Consider the following 20,676-nt stretch of genomic DNA (forward strand, 5'->3'; position numbering starts at 1 on the left):
TTACTTTATATATATATATATATTTGACAAATTTATTAAACGTAATTCGAAAATAGTTTCGCAATATAACAAAAAGTCAGATATTAAAAAAAGATGGAAAAGGGAATATTTTTTTATTAAAAATCAGTTGCATAATAAAATCGGTATAATAATTGTATATAATTCTTCCAAATTGTTTCAGATTTTCTCAGTTGCACTTTACATACATATATCAGGTGATTCGAAAATAAAACTACTTCGTATAATATATAATATATATATATATATGTATATACAGAAACAGTGCGGTGCACACGATATGCGTGTGTATCTATATCATTATAATTATACATGATGATAATAATAATTATTATATAAATGTTTTTATATTACAACAAGTCATTATCGGACCAAAAGCACAAAGATTGAAAATTTCTTTATCTTCTGTCGTTCGCACATAACCCATTTTCCCTTTTTCCCTATCTTTCAATATTTTTTTTCTCATCGTATACAATAATATACAAGCAATCGACATTTTCTCTTACGACAACTATAATATATATTGTACAACACTTTGGAGGAATGTGATGGCGACTCTGATTAGCACCACAACTTCTTCGCTTTATTTATCCCTTAGTTTGTAACCCTGGATCACTCCTATAAACTAAAAAAAAGTTCATCTCTTAACGCTCTCTCTATCTTTCTCATTCTCTTTTTCTCTTTCTTGCGCTCGCGCAAATTATTAAAAAATAAACTAATTCAACTGATTTGCCAAGTAGAAAAGAAAAAAATAAAAATATATTGTTTAATTTATAAAAAATGTACATGTTTTAATAATCTGATAATATATTCCTCTCTTTGTAAGTTAGTTTTTAGAAATCTTTCTTTAATAGATAATCTAATTACACATATAATTCATTCGATATTCTCAATTTTTTCTTTGTTTGAATTAACTCATAACTAAAAATTATAATTCTTAATTACACAATAATATACAATTATCTCTTAAAAAATCGGAAAGGAATATTACACAATTCCATTGCATCGTTTAATAATCTACTACTATCAAATTATATTTTAGTAGATTATTAATTAATGGAGAAGTAAATCTGGGGTTTTAATTGTTTAATTAATATTGCGCAATGGCACTTTACAAGTTAAATTACAGTGACCTAATGCTCGTTCTAAACCTATATAATATGTATCTATGTAGACACGTATATACATATACATATATATATATATATATATATATATATATAATATATATACGTGTGTGTGTGTGTGTGTGTGTGTATCATTTTCCATGTAGGAAATTATCTTTATACAACTTCCTACCTTATATAACATAGCAACAATGATAACAATGGGCAGGGTAGAGAGATTGAGTTTTCTTCTTTATTTTTTTTCCTTTTTTGTTTCTTCTCTATTATCGTCGTTTTGGTTTCTTTTTAATTCATCCACTTACGACAATTAGGTGCGCCACAAGCGCATGCAATCTTGTGCTGGTCATCTTCAATGTCAAATTTATAGTCATATGCCAACTGTAAAAAAAGATAGATAAATATAAGAATAATATAAAAAATAAATATAATAAAATTTGAGATAGGAAGATTTATAAAGATATATAATTTTCAAATAGAGGAAATATTAAAATAAACAAATAAATAATATTAAATAAACAAAATACATAATTCACTTGTCATAAAAAAATTAATTTCGTAAAATTACCTCTTCGCCACGTGAAATTCGGCGCTTGGCAAAAATGATAATCCTGAGATCGCGCTCAACTTCAACAATCTCGGCGACACAGTTTGGGTTGCAAGAATGATTGATGTAACGAGCGAGACCACCACATAAAGTCGCATCTATCACTCGCTCTTCATCCAATCGGAACATATATATACCGCGATTCTGCAACAAATCATATGTTCTAATATAACATATTACACACACACGCACACATACGCGCGCGTGCAGGTATAGGAAAATAATAAGTTCGTACTAAAATATAATTAATTAATTAATTAACAATATAATCAAAGAAGTTTCTATATACTCACTCTAGCTTCATATTGTTTCTCCCTTGTTTCCGCCAACTCTGACCTAATAATCTCTCCAATGTACTCGATTACCATCGTATGTTTTTCCAGATCTCTTGCTGCGTATAATCCTAGACCTTGAATCTTTGATCTTGCCAAATAAACATTATTACGCCATTCCTGCTTCATCTTCTTGTACTGTGAACTCTTGGAGTGTACGAATTGCTTCGAGTATGGGCAAGAGGCGGCCTCGCTGGCAGCAGCAGCAGCTGCAACTAATGTTGAAGAGACTCCACCGCCCATTGTTGCAGCAGCACCACAAGTTGGTAAACCAAATGGCATTCCACGTGAAGCAAAACCCCCTGTGCGTTGCGTGTGCGGCCGTTTCCATGGTAGCTGGTTACGCAAACGTGCCTCTGTCCGTGCACTTCCTGTTGGATTGATGGCTAAAGGTAACTCCAACAGTGGATTACGACCGTATTTAAATCTGAAAGCGGAGAAATGTTTCGTTATTATTAATTTTCAAAAAAATGTAATACTTTGCAAAACTAGTAGCAAAAGCGAAAGTTGAAACATAGTTATCATAAACAAAAATTATCGATATTGTTCATGTAAATTCCAACATAACATTATTATCTACCTATAATCGGTCAAAGTCTCAATTCCAGGTAAGCTTTCCAGTACTCGCACTACTGCTGGCTCTGTTAAACCAAACAGATCTTCTCCTGAAACGTATCGCGGGAATAATTGAACAGAGTTCGTACTTCTTCTCAATTCTGCCAATGGCTCTAAGATTCGACTCCAAACAGCTCGTGGAGTAGCATCTCTCAGTTCGACATCCTCTTGAAGAGGTTCTTGGACTAGAACACGAAATTCAGGACGACCGGAAACATCGTGGATCGAACAAACATAGCGACAACGTTTGTTGGGTCTGCGCATACTCCAGTAGAAACGCACGATTTTGTACCCCACCGGATAAATATAGTTGGGAGTATGGAAATTTTGCAATTGATGAGGAAGCAGCTGGCCAACACTGAGAAAGATAAGGGAACCGACACGAAGCAGATGTTTATTGTCGGAGTGATGCATCACCGCAGCGACTTGACGATTTTCATCGCGTTGAACGTAGACGCGACGATAAACAGAAAGGGTAGTTAGTTCCTTATCTTTGTCTTTTATAAGATGTTGAGGACAAGCTATGGTCTGAAAGAAAAATTTTATTTTATTAAAAAAAATTGAAAAGCTTATAGAAAATTAAAAACAAAACTTACGCAGATTGTATTGAGAATATTCTTTTAAACTTATATTTAATATATATTATATTAATTAATAACATATATTAAGCGCGCGCGCGTGTATGTATTTTAGACACGCGCGCGCGTATTATATAAATAACATAATATTAATCTACAAAAAACAATTCAATTACCTTGTCTTTATAAAAGCCACAGCCATCTTTGATAGCACATACCAAGTGATACCAATTAGTGCACCTTGGCTTATAGCACTTAACTGTGCCAGCAGATTTTTCGCAAATAATACAAATTTGTACAAGGTTGTTCTGCAAAACCTCGTCCAGTCTCATAAGTGCGCCACTCTGTGCCTCATACACCACATTGGACCATAATGCACAATTGAGATGTACCCATTTATCTACGTCGAAATTGAGTAATCGAGCTGGTCCATCGGCTGTTGCATCGCCCTGACTCTTGCAAAATACGCAACGACGAGTGTCTTCGGCTTTTGCAGGAGCTACCGCAATTCCCATACGAAATAGCATCTGAAAGAAAATTTAATTTATATCTTCTAGACGATTTTAAAATTTTGATGTTTATTAAATATTAGAAAAATCAATAATATTCACATAAATTCACATATGAAACCTGACATAAAACATGTCTCTTGATAAATTCCCAACTAATATATTTTATTTATTTATAATTAAATTCTTCACATTTTCACAACTTTCTAAATAATTATTAAATAATTAATTTAATTATACCTCAGTAATTTCTCTATCAGTGGGTTTTTTAAATTTAGTTGCAGGTTGCATGACTCCCATCGACCATGTTTTATATCTCAAACCTTTCCAAATCTTCGCAGGTGGTTGAGACTCGATAGAATCACCGATTTCTTCATTAATCGGATGTTTCTTCGATCGCTTTTCTTCATTTTCTATACTATCAACGTTATCCAATTTTTCAGTTTTCACTTTGATCTCTGCTGTTGGTTCATTACCAATCTCTATAGTCTCAAGCCTCTCCGTCTGCTGCTGTTGTTTAATAGGATATTTTTTCAGATTTTTTAAATCATTTTCTAATATTTTTGCTTCTGTTTTATGGCATAAATGGTCTACTATCGTCGCAGCCTGCAAAATAATCAAATAAAAATATCAATATTTATTAATATCATAATATTTATAAATTATTAATTATTATAAAATTAATAATAATTAATAGATATTTAACTTATCAAATTTATACACTATAAGTCAATTCTAAAATAATTTATAATTTGCGATAATTTATTATATATATTTATAAAATAAAATTTTTTACATTGAAATATTTTTTCACTTGTTTCTGTAAAGCCAGCGGCACATGATGTATGTTTTTTTTGTTTGTTGGATTGCTTGCGTTTTAGTAAACCACTAGAAATTCAACGTTCTGTATGACGCAATTCTAGTTATTTACTAAAACGCAAGCAATCCAGCAGGAAAACATGTATCGTGTGTCGCTGTCTTAATTTATAGAGAATATTATACAATATAAAAAGATATTTCTTGTATACCTTATCCTGAGTACTAGAAGGTGTTCGATGCATGAGAGCAAATTGCATATAGCAAGCCGCCGAACAGAAGCAAAGTTCATCACCCGGTTCAGCTTCTTCTTTGCTTAAGAATGGCAGATCCGATACTTTTTTCCGAATTAAACTGTTAAGGATCACAACGTCACAATGACGACAGAACTTTGCCGCTCCATTTAGAATGCTTTGTATATCGATTGGAGCTGAAAGATAAATCAATATATTTTATTAAATTATTTAAAAAATTATATATACGTACATATATATAAAATCAAAAATTTTTTATCTGTTTATTTTATTATGATATTCTAATTTATTTCCTAACAATTTTCTTCATAATAAAAATTTTTTTTGTATCAATATTTCATTCGTATAAATTTCATCACAAATATCTTTCATTAAGAAATAATCGTTCTATTAATTACGTACTACCCTCTTTGCCGTCCTTTCCTTTTGTCCTATACAACCCCAATTTTTGACTGGGAGGAGTAGTAGTGCGTTCGACTATTTGATAACCAGCAGGTGGTGTTATATTCAGAATATTAGCAAGATCTTTAAGTACACCCATTATATCATCAGCAGCCTGACTATTCAAAGTTAAGGTCACGGTGACATTTCCGCTTTCTCGTAAAGGAATCGGAGGAGACTTGCCAAGTCTGTATGTGAAGGATTATTTAGCATTATAAAAAAATATCTCATATAATAATAAATAATAGCAAAAAATATATAAATACTAAATAATAAATAATAAATAAAAATATACATACTTGGGTATACCAAGATTCTCCTTGTCTTGTTTAGCTGCATCTTTTAAGTAAGTAGGCTTCAGTCTGATTGGAATTGGTGAAATCAAAGGTATAACGGGTGACACACGTTTCAGCCATTCCGCCTCCTCATCTGATTCTTCCTCAATCAATCGCAGTCCGGGGAAACGATGCATAAATTCTGGTATAACACACTCAGGCGAGGATGAACTTACAATAGTATCAGGAGAATCCACATCGCGATTGGTCGTCATATTCTCTTTCTTATCATCAGCTACAAAAGAATATTTTTATTTGACATTTCTGTATAAAAATTTTAAATATTTCATTATTTCTCTTATAAATGTATATAAACTAATATATGTATATTATCTTTTCGTTCTATTTATGTCATATAAAATTATTTCTTTTATTTTACTAATATTATTTTTCTATTCTTTTATTATTATTAGTTCCCTCTTTTTCTTATTTCTCTTTTCTCTTAATCTTATAAATTTCAAAAAATTAAAATAATTAATATTAAATTTGTCTATAATTATATTATTATTGCAAAATATAATGTATGTAATATAATAAGTAATTGCTCACTATCGTCCAACTTCAAAGGTGGAAATTCCTGATCATAAAATCCTCTCTGAGTAGTCGAGGGTTGTTGGGGTGGCAGAGGCTCTAATTCTCCAAATGGCTGTGTATTATAATGATCAGAAATTCCAGGTAAACTAGCTGATCCATAATTTCCACTCAAATCGCCAATTCGAGCGTTATAATCCTTCTGACTTCCAATCTTAGCAAGATCTCCGCAGCCAAAAATCGGACACACCCCGTAATTACGACTCAAATGAGGTTCTAGAACCGCCATTGGCTGAAGTTGTCGCAACTGTGTCATCAAATTGTCCACAAATGTGTCATAATCCTCATCAAGGCGCGAAACTTTACGGGAACGCTTTTTTTGAGGTGCAGTTACGGCATCTTTTCCCTGGCTCTGCTTTCTCTTTTGCTGGTACTGTCTCCTCTTCAACTTCTTAAGATCTAAAGTGTTCCAGATGTGCATTTGTTATAATTTAATTGTTATGAATTTTATTTAATAAAATGTTAATATATTATATTTAAAAACTTATTATAATTTAATTTTATGTACATAGAAATAAAGAAGATAAGAAATAAAGAAGGGAGGTAAATATATGTTAAAAAAGATATGTTACTTACCAGTTTTATCATCCATTGCGCCGTCTATGAGCTCCTCTTTGGTAGTAAGAAAGTCTTTGGTATCTGTCTGCAATTGACTGACTGATGTTGTGCTAGGAGCGGACAAAACATCCTCAAGACCGATTTCCTTCTTCACCTCGACTAAAGGCACTGTGTTGGAACCTGATGGAGCGACGGATCCCATAACGGTTTGTGGTGGAACCGCGACAGTTCCGTGACTGTGAGGCACTTGTTGCTGAACAGATTGTTGCTGAACGGAAGTAGTCGAAGAAGAAGGAACTTGTTGTTGTTGTGCGATTGTTGTCTTTTGCATGACTGGAGCTTGGTTTTGAGATTGTTGAACTTGAGTTTGTGGGCCAGATATATTATTAGAATTACTGGACGCTAATTGGACGCTTTTCGAGGCTATTCCAGAGGTTACTAACGGTTTATTTTGCAAATCAACTTTGGAAACAGCAACGCGTTGAGTTTGAAGTCCTTCACTGATGCCAGTTCCTAGTTTATTCTGACTTACAGGAGTTTCTTGTTGATTCGTAGAAATATTCGGAGACGTTTTTGTCGTTGTTATTGTTGAAGAAACTGGCTGTTGACTTGATACAGAATTTCCCGAAGAATTTGTTGAAGAAGTAGGAATTGACTTTGTTGTTTGTTGCTTTAAGCTTTCAGTCTGTGCTCTTTGTGTTGTAATCGAACTAGTTAATGGAGGAGGAGGAGCTTTAGCAGATTCTTCCTTAATTGATGAACTTTGAACCTTTAAAGGTGTCACTGAATGCGACAAAAAAGAAGTTTCTCTCGCAAGAACTTGTTTATTTATTACTGGCTTCGGTGTTGGAGGTTCATTCAGCAATTGAGGTAGCAAAGCTGGTGGCGTAGGTAAAACTGGTTGAGCCAGTTGTGCTTCTAGCGAAAGAAAGGGCAAACTGGGTCCTTGCGACGGTGCCGAAGTTGTAGGACATGCTGTATTTTGCAATAATTGCTTCAGTAACACATTTTGGGATTCCTCTAATCTAGAAGAATTAGAAAAACTTTTGGAATCTATTTCTTTCTTTTCTTGAATTTTAGATTCTTCAGTATCTTTTTTCACTGTTGTAGATTGAGTTTCAAGATCGTTATTTTTATTGTCTATTGGTAGAAGACCAGAAGATTTATGCTGGTTCTGATTAGAGGTTAAAAGGGGACTTGGTGCTTGCGATAAAGTCGATTGAAGAATACTTGGAGTACTTGAAACATCACTAGAAGTAGCCAAAGGTGGCACAATAGTCCTAATACATTGCATTGAGCTAGTTACGGGTGAACTAGTATTTATCAGTACTCGAGAGGGTGTGGAACATCCTGAACTAACTTGAAGAATCGCCTGAAGATTTTGCGGGCGCTGTATTGAAGTCGATGGCGAACCGATAGCAGACTGGGTTAGTATTGTATTATTTCGACCATGACCAGCAACTGAAGGTTTCAAGGTAGTACCAGCTAGCATGGCATTCAGCATAGCATTTGAAGTGATGGAGATAGAAGTTGTAATGGTTCTAGAAGTAACTGCAGCCGAAGACGTGCTTACAAGATTTGAAACTGTAGTAGTCTGAAAAGTTGTTCCTGAAGAAGTCCCCACCCTAAAGATCTGCTCGCTGTTATTAATCTTCGAATCTGTAGTAATAACTCCGCTACTTTCTTTTAATTCTTTTTTCTCTTTTGTGGCTAATTCTGTCTCTTTTGAAATATTGGTGATCAGACTAGGTTGAGAGCGACCTTGATTTAATCTTGTCAAAGTCGAAACTCCACTCTGAACATTATTTGACGAATTCAATGTCGACAAGGGACTAGAAGTAGATAAAACGCTTCCAGATTTCACTGAAGAAACCAAGGTGACCACTCCAGTTTGGTTCACTGTTGTTTGATTACTTTTTAAAGATGAAAATAATGATATCAGTTGATCGGACGCATTGGCCACATTAGAAGTCAATTCTGTCGGCTTCGAGAGTGGCGATAAATGAGGAACTGTTGTCGTGCTTTTTTGCAATTGCGCCACGGTACTAACTACCAAAGTGGAAGCTTGACTCGTCGCTGGAGAAGTCTTTTTCACTTCAGAATTTTGACTTTTTACTTCATTTTTAGCTTCAGTTGAAGAAATTTGATCATTTTCGAGATTATCTTGCTCTAAATCCATTAACGAATCTTGAAGAATATTTAAGGGCAAAGTATCCAATGGAGTTGGCATCTGGTAAATAATATTCGATTCGCTACTATTTGCCATTTCCGGTTTTGATGAAATAATATTGTGTAACATATCTAAAATATCATCAGAAGATTCTTCCATTAGTGTCTTTTCTTCGCTTAAACAATGCTGAAGAAATGGTTTGGAACTCTCCATTTCGGCACACAATTCTTCCTGATGATTCTTTTTATTTGAATGTGTATTTTTATCATTATTAGTATCTTCAATTTTTTTCTGAATTTCTTCGGATTTGTTCGTTGCTTTTTGCATATCAGAATCTGAAGAAATCTGTTCTTTATCATTTTCCACCGGTTCAGTGTCATTTTCCAAGATATTAACGAGTGACAGATCATCGGTAACGGGTGACATTCTTTTCAGAGATGTCGTTGGAATATCGTTTTTATTTTCAACATTTTCTGCAGGATTGTGAATGGCTTCTAGCATACTCTCCAGTTCGTCCGTTGTATTTAATGGATCAGTTTTCTTTTCTTCGATTGACTCTGAAAAAGTATTTGATGATATATTTGAACAATCGCTTTCATCCTTAATTTTATCCGGGATTTTCTCCTCGTTCTTCGTATCACCTTCTTGATTGTCTGTTAGTTTCTCTTTGCTTTTTGATATAACATCCTTTTTCGGCAGATCCGGAATCGACATTTTTGGAGTCGAAAGCGTCACAGAGGTTGACTGTACATTTAGTATTAATTTCGTGGGATTGTTTAGAGATTTCGTTGTATTTGGCGAACTTGAAAAGGTTGTCGAAGACTTCTCTGAGAAAATATTTTCTGAGAATAATTTCGACATTTCATTGGCGGAGATGATTTTCGGATTCAATTTGTCTTGCTGAGAATTAGAGATATTCTCCAGAGCGGTTTGACTAAGTTTTGCGGCAATTTTCGCATCTGCCACAATGCTCGCCATCGCTGACAATGTGACACCTTTCTGATTGCTGAAAGAATTCGAGGAAACTTCTTTCAAGTCAAACTGATCTGCTATTTTAGTTTCTGTCGCAATTGAGATCTGATTTAGTTGAGAATTAGAACTAACAGAAACTAAACTAGGAGTCGAATTTGAAGAAATTGCAGTATTTATTAAAGCAACTGCCGATTTTGAAACTGTTACATTAATATTTGTTGGGTATGCAGTTGAAGCTGATATTTTGGCATAAGGTTTATCTGCAAAGATAAAATTTGTAGGACTCTTATTTTGTTTTGAAGATCTGGTTTGATCATCTGTCGAGCCTTCATTAGTTATACTTTCCTTGGAAACATCAGTTTGTATGTTATCAGTTTTTTCAATCTCTTCGTCGCAAGAACCTTTAGAAAGATTGTCTTCAGGAGATTTCGTCGTGGGATCGATGATAACCACTTCAGATTCACTTACTAAAGATACCATAAGTTCTTGATCAGGAGACTGATCTAAATAAGGACTTGGAGAAGGATCAACTCGAAGTTCCTCTTGATCCGGAGATTCTGGAGTATCAGTTACAGCGACTAGCTTCTTTCCAGACTGCAAGGTTCTCACTATATCGAGTCTAAGACTCTTTTTATTTCTTGAATGAGACGGGACTAGATCTTCGTCACTCAAAATCGGTTCTTCTGATTGAGATTCTGAATTATCAATCTCTAAAATTTGCACCAAATCGTGGCCTTGACCAGCATCATTCACTAAAGCATGACAAAGAGAATCATTGCTATCAGCAGAAAGATCTACCACCATTCCAGGTTCAAAGAGAACATATTCTTCCTGCATATCACCTTCTAAAGTTCCTGAAATAACATCAACCAGTTCTGGATCACCGAATTGTTCAATGACGGTGATATCGTCACTATCGCGTTGAGCTGTGGAACTCAAAGTCACTTCAGTATTAACAATAGTTTTGTCATCATCATAATCTGTTGTATCTGGAAGCTGTTCTAGTTTTTCTCCAGGACTTTCCAAAGTTAGAGATCCATTATCTAAAGTTGAAGAGGTTAAAGAGCCTTGACCAGTTGATTTTACCTCCAAAGTTGTTGGCGAAGCCTGTGGCGGCGTATGTGAATCGTCGTCAAAGTCATTGTAATCGACACAGACTAGCGAACTAATTCTAGCAGTTTTCCGATTTGTAGAAGTATTTGCTTTCTCTTCTGCAGATTGCTCTCGTTTCACCTGAGATGTTTCCGACCCTTTACCACCCTTACTATTATCTGCTTTGCTTGACCACATTGGCGATCCACCCCTTAAGCCCAACTTGAACCATCCAAACCGTCCAAAATTAGGAAATCGCATTGGTTTCATAGATTTATTAAGATGTTCTCCGTTTTTAATAGATTTTTCTAATGGAATAACTTGTTGACAAATCTGGTTCTGATCACCTGGTGAGCCGCCCTTCAATCCTAATTTAAAACATCCAGACTTTTCAAAATTATGAAAAGGAATTGGATTTAAGGGATTATTGGAGTTTCCCCCACCTCTAGGAAGATTGTCTGATAAAGAACTTTGTTCCTGAGAAATTTGTTGAGAAACTTGTTGCTGATCATTTGGAGTTATAGTTAAATTAGTATTTTGTTGGACAAAATTATGTGGTGTATGAGGTGTTCTTGGAGTTCCAGGATTTTCCACACTTTGAGGTCTGTCTGGCATAGCTGGACTATTTCCCGTAGACTGTCTTCGCTGCATCTGCATAGGAGATCCTGCTACCATAGGACTTCTAGGCATCATAGGAGAGCTAGGTGGTTGAGTAGTAGTCGAAGAATGATGATGGCTACCATGAAGCATGGGTGAAATTCTGTTCATTGGACTAGGAGGTTGTGAAGTCGGATTCAATTGTTGTTGAAGCATCGGAGAACCCATCGTTGTCTGTTGCACCATGGGAGAATTTGGAGGTTGGCCATAATTTTGTTGAAGTTGCTGATGAAGCTGTGGACTGGGGGAGTTTGATGATTGAGACACCATCGGCGAACTGGGCGGTTTCTGTTGTTGTTGTTGTTGCATTTGTAAGAATTGCCGTTGCTGTTGTTGTTGGAGAATATGTTGTCGTTGCTGTTGAGTCATTTGGAGTGATCTTGGACCAATAGAATTCTGTCCTTCCTGAGAAATACCCTGAGAAACACCTTCATGTTGTTGTTGATGTAAAATTTGTTGACGTTGCTGAGCCATTTGAAGTGATCTTTGAACAATAGAAGTCTGCCCTTCCTGAGAAATGACTTCATGTTGCTGTTGTTGATGAAGAATCTGTTGTCGTTGAACCATTTGCAAAGATCTTTGAGTAATAGCATTTTGTTCTTGAGAAACACCTTCATGTTGTTGCTGTAAAATTTGTGGTCGTTGTTGAGTCAGTTGCAATGATCTTTGAGTGACAGCGTTTTGTCCGTCTTGAGAAACATCTTCATGTTGGTGTTGCTGTTGAAGAATTTGTTGTTGACGCTGTTGAGCTATTTGTAAATTTCTTTGAGCAACAGTATTCTGTCCATCTTGAGAAATGCTTTCGTGTTGCTGGTGTTGTTGAAGGATTTGTTGTCGCTGTTGTGCTATTTGTATTGATCTTTGAACATTTTGTCCCATTTCTTGAGAAATATTTTGCGAAACACTTTCATGCTGTTGTCGTTGTTGTGCTATTTGCAAATGTCTTTGCACAGTAATATTTTGCCCATCTTGAGAAGTACCTTCCTGTTGCTGCTGCTGCTGTTGTTGAAGAATCTGTTGCCGTTGCTGAATCATTTGTAGTGTTCTAGGAGTGATAGAATTTTGCCCTTCTTGAGAAATACTCTGAGAAACAACTTCATGCTGTTGTTGAAGAATTTGTTGCTGCTGCTGAAGAATTTGTTGTCGTTGCTGCGCCATCTGTAAGTTTCTTTGAACAGCAATGACATTATGATTTTCTTGAGAAATAATATCATTCTGTTGTTGCTGCTGAAGAATTTGTTGTCGTTGCTGTTGTGAAACCACTTGCAACGATCTTTGATTAATAGAACTCTGTCCTTCCTGAGAAACGCTTTCGGTTTGTTGTTGCTGAATAATTTGTTGTTGCTGTTGAAGAATTTGCTGTCGTTGCTGAGTCATTTGCAACGATCTTTGAGTAACAACATTTTGACTATCCTGAGAAATGCCTTCTTGTTGTTGTTGCTGCTGCTGCTGCTGCTGCTGAATAACTTGGCGAACTGTTTGCAAATTTCTTTGAGTAACAACATTCTGTCCTTCTTGAGAAATAATATCAGTCTGTTGTTGCTGAAGAATCTGTCTTTGTTGAACCATTTGCAAATTTCTTTGAGTAATAAGATTCTGTCCATCTTGAGAAATATCATTCTGTTGTTGCTGCTGAAGAATTTGTTGTCGAGAAACACCTTCGTGTTGTTGTTGGAAAACTTGCTGCCGCTGCAGTGTTCCCCGAACAAGAGTTCCTTGTCCTTGATCCTGAGAGACACCTTCGTGCTGTTGCTGAATAATCTGTTGCCTCTGCAACAACTGCTGATTCAGTAACTGCTGTTGTCCTGACTGCGGGTTATAAACGATACCTCCTGCTCTCCTCTGTGTCCCTTCTGGTGGCCTAACAAATCTCTGAGTTAAACTATGAACTCTTACACCCTGATCAGTCATCAATTGTTGTTGATTTCGCGTCTCCGGCGTAAAAGTGCCAGGAGATGTTGTCAATCTTCCGCCAATAATGGTTCTGTGTTGTGGTGAAGTCATTCGCGTAGTATTAGGATTGCATAAACCGGGAGAAGGCATTGGTCCAGGACTAAAGGGACTTTCGTCACCTTGAGAATGAGGAGTACCAATTCTTGGCGATTGTTGCTGAACATTATGAGGTGACATTGTACCCGGATTAGTCGACTGAGGGTTGCCTGGACTATGTTGAAGCAGAGGTGTGCCTGGACTATGCTGAACAATTGATGGAGTTGCTGGTGAATGTTGAATCATGCTGGGACCAGGACTTCGAGAGACCAGTGCTGCTGGAGAATGCATCGGAGAATGTTGAGAAGGTGACATCAACGGAGAACAAGGTTCGTTTGGTTGCGATTGAGTCTGTCGTTGTTGTTGTTTGCTCTGATACTCTTGGATCAATTGACCGTGTTGACGCTGCTGTTTACGCGAGGTATCTAAATGTTTCTGAAGAATGGCTTGTTCGCTAGAAACCCGTTGTAGTTCAGCAGCGTCAGTCTCTGTCAGTTCGTTACCAGATTTTCGAAGTTGACGTTGCTTACTATTGAGAGACTGGAGGAAAATAAGATAAACAGAAACATGAAAATGTAGAACAAAGATTTAGAAATTAATATTAAGATTAAAGCCTATTATTATATACTGTAAAGATATTTTAATAAACAATATTACAATATTTAATTAGTTGTAATTAAGATAAAACTAATTTATTGTTATTTACCTTTCTTATTTTACGAAGTTTTAAAACCTCTCCCTCATAATATTTCAATTGTTGCATTAATATTTGATGGTGATTATTAAGCCATTGCTCATAATGCATCTGCACTTGCCGATCTTGCTCATTAACTATATTTTCTGGTGGAGTCGGTGGTGCTGGTTTTTGAGGAATGTTAAACACAGCCACTCTTGCTAAATTAATACAAATATAACCGTATAAAATAAACTATTATATTTAAAAATATACATATTTGAAGAAAAAAAGTCTACATATTTTCATTAGAAATATCAATATTAAATAATTTAAAATATCATAAAAAATGTAAATCATAAGATTTTTTTATCAGAAACAAGCTTAACAAAATTCTAATAACCTTTAACAAAAATTAATAAATAGTAGGTATAAAATTTTTATTTTGTAACTTAATTTACTTTTTATGTTAAATATTTATCTTTTTATCTTAATAAATCAATTAATTCTAACCAATCATTTGACCATTTGTTAAATAACTATTCAAAACATAAATAATAGAAGATTACTAACGTTCAGGTGGAGTCTGCGTAGCAATCGGTTGTCTCGATCCCACTTGCGCTGCTGCCAGTTTTGCCGCCCCATCAGCAGCTACGCCACTTTGTTGCCAATTAGTATTAGATGCAGAAGGTGATCTTGCCGTACAAGGTGGTCTTATCACGGGCACCATACTCTGAGGAGGTGACGTAGTGCCCAAAACATCAGCTTTAAGTTTTTCAAAATCACTGTCACTCAAAAGACTCCCTCCAGGGACATTGTCAGTCTGTTGTTGCTGCTGCTGTTGTTGTTGCTGCTGTTTTTCTTGTTCTCGTTTCTCCTGCTCTAACAGCTCCTCCAGCAGTAATGGCTGCTCCTGTGAACACGACTGCTGACAGTCAAGGTCGATTTTTGATACAAGAAGTGCTACTTTGAAAGTCTAAAAATTTCTCTATTGCATTAGGGTTGAATATTCAATTATAAAGTAAACTAAAATTACAACTACACCTATATAAATAGTAAAACGCAGTTTGTATGTGCAAGACAAAATAAACGCAGATAAAATGTGTGGGTAAAATTTATTGCAAATTAATGTAGATTTATATAATATCTCCTATATAACATTTTTTTATTTGATCTCTGCTATAAATATATAAAGAACAAAGAAATAAAAATTCATAATCTAAATTGATACTGTACATAAATATACATGCAAATTTCAACATTGATGCATTGATTATAAAAAAGCAATATTCTAAAAAGCATCACGTTGCTTTAAAGGAAGAATTAATTAAGCAAAATTTAGTAAAACACATATTTTGTCAATGTTAATAAAATTAATTTCGTGCAATATGAATGCAAACATTTATAAGAACATAAAATCTATATAGACTAAATATAGAAAAGGGGTGCAAAAAGATACAAATGTCAGTGACATTTTTATTTTTAACAATACATAATGAAAATCTAATCAATATAAGAGAATTAAGTTTTCTTTCAATTTTTATCTTATTAATATTTAAATTTAATATATATGTTACATTCTCTCTCTCTCTCTCTCTCTCTCTAATAAATAAATTAATAAATAAATATTTCTTAAAATATTTTTTACTATATTAATTTTTCTATTTAGCATATAACATAGCCTATGATAAATTTCTTTATTTTCTAATTATATAATATTCAAAAATATTTAAAGTTCTTCGGAAGTTAAATATAAAATAATTTTTATTTAGATTTATTTGTTCTTGTATTAAAGTGCCCCGAATCTCGCTCACCTGCAGAAGCAAAGGTCTCCGGTGAGGGTGTGGCACCACAGGTCCCATCGGCGGACCCGCCACCGGTACCTGGTGCCCCGTCATATGAACCGAGGGCCGCGTCATACTTCGCCCACCACCACCACCCGGGCACAGTCCCATCTAGACACATGCACCAACACCAAATGCATATTGCAAACTTGCACACCCAGGCCAAAAACACCAGCCAATTTTCTTACCACACATTTTCATTGCCATTTAAACATTTTCCAGATTTATATTAATTTATATTTACATCATATGTAATTAAAATGTAACAAGAATATAAAAAATTTGCATCAATTTTAAAAATATTTATCTAAAAAGCAATTATTTTTAGAATTTTGAATCAATATAACTTGTAAATATTTCAAATATTTTTCAATATTTTTTTCGCTTATAATAATTTTATATGAATATTGTATTTATAAAAGAGAATAAAAAGATATTTATCTAATTAATAAAATATTGAACTCAATTGTTATTATTAACATATATTAGTAATAGCTTATAACGTCTCTCGACACAGAAAATGTTTTTGGCATTAAAAATGTTAGATCTATTATTTAGCTACGCCTACAATCACAGCAATTTTTTTAGTCTTAGTTTCGCTGATCAAATTATTTTAAATAAAGCATGATTTTATTATAAATTTGTTATCGTTTAAATATAGTAATAAAAATATGTTAATTGAGTAATATATATTTAAACTTTTTACTAAACAATTTCCTTATAATTTATTACTGTAATTATTAAAAATTATTTTATAAAATATACTCTCACTTAAAAGGAATTCTCATATAAATATACTTTGAATAAGATTACAGAAAATATTTTTTAACGTATATTTCTAAAAATATCTATTATCTTAAAATTGCAGCAAAATATGCAAAATTACTGCTATTTGATACTGCACAGCCGCACAAAATATTTTTGAAATAAATTCAGCAAATATACGAAACTGACTGACACATATTATACATGCAATCATAAAACATTTTATTAATTATGTATTAATTATGTATAAAACGCTAAAACAAATTGTGTTATATAATTAATTGTATGTATTTATTAATAGAATTTTATGTGAATTATCGATTACAATTTGTTATTGAAATTATCAATATTTTGTTTTTTCCGTTCATAAATTTTTGTGATTTTGTAAATTTCCTACATAAATCTTAATTTTTGTGTAATATATATATATATATAATTTTATACGCACGCGTCGCGCCATGCATACACGCATACGCATACACGCAAAACACACACACACACACACACACACATACACGCACGTGCGCGCGTGCGCAAATTGTAACATGTAACTATTAAGTTATAAACTTATAGTTATTAGACCTAAATTTTCTTATAATAATTATCATTATAAAAATTTTTGTAAGAGCATCAAAACATATTTAATTTACCAATTTAATCTCTTTACTTCAATTTATTAATTTAATTCTCTCGCAATTACATGAAAATAATTAAATTCAAAGCAATGCATGAGTTTTCAAAAAGACTAATATAAACATCGACTTACCTGTATCGGTCCAGGATATGGCGGTGGAGGTCCGGGGTACGGGGGTGGTGGTGGTGGTGGCGGCGGTGGTGGTGGCGGAGCCAATGGCATCCTGGGACCAATCATATGATTTACAGCAACCACTCTGCCAGTCATATTTGGCACCCCCGCTACTCGCATGCCCAGCCGTTGCTGTTGCGAAACTATAATAAAAATAAATGTTATAGATATTGTCAAAATTAAAAAGGGTAAACAATGAGTAAAATAACCAAATTTTGGCCTAAACGATAAATGTGATTTTTGACACTTTCCCATCATATCAGTTTGAAAATAACGTTTGCAAATAATTGACATATCAACAATTATAAGAAAACATGCATAAAAAAGATTCCATCGTTTAGACCAAAATTTGATTATTTTACCCATCGTTTACCCCTTTGTATAAAATATAATGTAACACAAATATTGTATAAAATATTTATTATTTTATATATTAGATAAAAGATAGGATTATTATATCTATAACTCGAGATTCTTGTAAAAATTTAATTTTTTACACAAAAAATATAATATTTCAAGATAAACGAATAATATATTGTTATAAATGATTTTTTGTTTAATTTACCTTGTATATGTGCCTGTGAAAGTCTCTGCGGATGTCCGGGGAAATTCGATGGATAGCTCACAGTTACCGTATTTGTAGAAGTCACCACTCCAATCGCTCCTCCATCTGGTGAAACTAACCTCGTTCCTGGTATCATCGGTCGGCCCATTACTGCCGCCTGTTGCACTTGTTGATGCAATTGCTGCTGCATTACTTGAGCCTGCATTGCCTGCGATGTCGTCTGCGGCGTTGTCATTGTCGGCACGTTGGAATTTTCTGTCAGAGTCAAACTCGTGCTCGTCGAGCAAGAATCAGTAATTTCAGAGGGTGGACCAGTCAGTTCTGGTTTCGAATCTTCCTCCCTAGTTTCCTTTTTTTGCTTATCGTCTTTGGGATCAACTTCGACTTGTTCGAGATCCAGATCAAGAATATTGGTCTTCTCCCCACCTGTGATCGTGTCCAGTTCGGGATCGGCATATTCCAAAATGTTGAAATCCGCTCCCATTTCGGCTGCAAAAATAAATTAATTTTAAATTTTGTGTTAATTTATATAAAATTATAAGAAATAAGAAAATTTTTTCTATTTAATCCTAAATTTTGAAATTAAAGATTCTTCATATTTTTTTAAATATGCAACACAGACTTACCGAGCAGTTCGTCATCATCATCTGCCAAATCTCCTAATATTGCACTGACTCCTTCAACTTCGACCATTGGACCAGCTCCTTCCTGCTCCAGCTTTTCCAATTCAGCTGTCACATTGTCGGGAATCTCGGATGCTTCTGAAGTAGCCACTCCCGTGGTTTCGCTCATTGTCGTGGGGACGAGTGGCGCTCGGACCATCCCTGGAGTTGTGCTCAACATGCGAATACCTTGGCTTAAATTGTCCTGTGCTGTCCGTGCAACGCGCTGATTTTGCGTTTGATTCACATCTAGAAAAGATATTTTTACAATATTGGGACATATGTAATTAATAATCCTTCTTCATCCTATTAATGTGAAAACTATTAAAATTTTTAAATTTCTTACTTTTTATTTATTAAATTTTGATTTAGAATAGAATCCTATCTTAAAATTGCCGTGTTACCTGCGTTGAAGCCTCTTTCCCCCAATGTTTAAAAATTCATATCTTCCAGAAAAATATAGACTTCTTTCTAGGCTCATTTTAAAGATGAATTAGGTGGCTATTTTTTAAGAAATCGTGATTTTATTTAAAAATAGCCGATTCAAAATGGCCGATTAAAAATTCCTCATTTTTTTGAAAATTGTTAAAATTTGTTTAATTAAAATGTAATTTGATATAAATGTTATTGAACGATGTATGGAGTTTAATACGCACCGCGCGCAAAGCGTCATTTTTTTTGAAAATTTATTTTTTATCAAAAATTGTTAACATTTGTTTAATTAAACTGTAAATTGGTATAAATGTTTTTGGAAGATGTACGGGATTCAATACGCAGCGCGCGCCTGTTATGTACTAGTATATAAAAAAGCGAATTCTATAAAACTTATTATTTTTACCTTTTCAAAAACAAATAACTTTTGAACGTCTTCTGAATCGTTTCTTTAAAAAATGTATTCTCAAAATATTTTCTAAAAATTCTTTTACCTGTAAATCTCTGTTGCTGTAAAATGTCATAAGATTCAGAAATGGTATTTCTTGCTGCTGGCATTCGTGTTTGGAGGCTTTGAGTTGCCTGAAAATGCTGTTGAGCAGGTATATTCGTAGCTTGGGATCTATTCGGCAGTAATGTCCTGGTACGATGGTCAATCGGATTCTGAATATTTCCTGCTACAGGATGTCGCGAGTTTATTCCTGAATTCATATATCACACACAAAAACTTTATATGAAAATCAAAAGTTTTACATAAAAAATAAGTCAACGATATAACAATAAATTAAATATACGAACAAATAAATTAATTTTGTGAGGGTAAATATTAGAGAGGATATTTCAATAAATTATATAAATGTATAAAAAGTTAAATTATTATACAGCAAGTAATATTGTTTGCTATATATAGAAGTATAATATAATAAATATTAATATTTATACATTGAAAATTATAACAAATAAAAATATCACATGCGTACCAATGGAATTTCTTATTAAGACGTTCGATTGAATGGGCATTCTGGGTCTAACGATGCCTGGCGGAAGTGGATGTCTAAAAGTGCCTTCGCTAGAATTGTTTTGTACTTGAGAGTGTTGTTGAAGCTGCACATGACCCGCTTCAAATTGTTGCTGATTGTTCTCTGTATTATTCTGACCATCTGAATCATAAATATAAATGATATGTGTGAAAATATAATTTTATTATTAAATTTTAATTTAGTTAAGTCTCAGGAAATACATGATATTTGACACAAAATATCCATTTATTGT

General features: G+C 34.0%; 1 protein-coding gene across 4 annotated transcripts in view; it reads right to left on the reverse strand.

Annotated features, from left to right (window-relative positions):
- Positions 1 to 140: 140 nt before the first annotated feature.
- LOC105452544 (histone-lysine N-methyltransferase 2C-like) overlaps positions 141 to 20,676 on the reverse strand; it is a 36,037-nt gene continuing 15,501 nt past the window's right edge. For 2 of the 4 annotated variants that reach the window (XM_011693750.1, XM_011693747.1), the window contains exons 20-38: positions 20,385 to 20,564; positions 19,899 to 20,081; positions 18,937 to 19,221; positions 18,311 to 18,799; positions 17,707 to 17,888; positions 14,905 to 15,256; positions 14,365 to 14,552; positions 6,797 to 14,198; positions 6,179 to 6,619; positions 5,594 to 5,864; positions 5,256 to 5,482; positions 4,812 to 5,029; positions 4,024 to 4,389; positions 3,451 to 3,801; positions 2,662 to 3,224; positions 2,043 to 2,508; positions 1,711 to 1,893; positions 1,318 to 1,523; positions 141 to 643 (exon numbers count right to left, since the gene is read on the reverse strand). In XM_011693750.1, coding sequence (XP_011692052.1) covers positions 1,431 to 1,523; positions 1,711 to 1,893; positions 2,043 to 2,508; positions 2,662 to 3,224; positions 3,451 to 3,801; positions 4,024 to 4,389; positions 4,812 to 5,029; positions 5,256 to 5,482; positions 5,594 to 5,864; positions 6,179 to 6,619; positions 6,797 to 14,198; positions 14,365 to 14,552; positions 14,905 to 15,256; positions 17,707 to 17,888; positions 18,311 to 18,799; positions 18,937 to 19,221; positions 19,899 to 20,081; positions 20,385 to 20,564 — 12,440 coding nt within the window. In that variant the 3' untranslated portion in view covers positions 141 to 643; positions 1,318 to 1,430. The remainder of the gene's footprint in view (positions 644 to 1,317; positions 1,524 to 1,710; positions 1,894 to 2,042; positions 2,509 to 2,661; positions 3,225 to 3,450; positions 3,802 to 4,023; positions 4,390 to 4,811; positions 5,030 to 5,255; positions 5,483 to 5,593; positions 5,865 to 6,178; positions 6,620 to 6,796; positions 14,199 to 14,364; positions 14,553 to 14,904; positions 15,257 to 17,706; positions 17,889 to 18,310; positions 18,800 to 18,936; positions 19,222 to 19,898; positions 20,082 to 20,384; positions 20,565 to 20,676) is intronic. The other 2 variants (XM_011693749.1, XM_011693748.1) reach the window with 2 other exon arrangements.

The sequence above is a fragment of the Wasmannia auropunctata genome, unplaced genomic scaffold (genome assembly GCF_000956235.1).
Source record: "Wasmannia auropunctata unplaced genomic scaffold, wasmannia.A_1.0 LD336030.1, whole genome shotgun sequence".
In the NCBI taxonomy this organism is placed as follows: domain Eukaryota; kingdom Metazoa; phylum Arthropoda; class Insecta; order Hymenoptera; family Formicidae; genus Wasmannia; species Wasmannia auropunctata.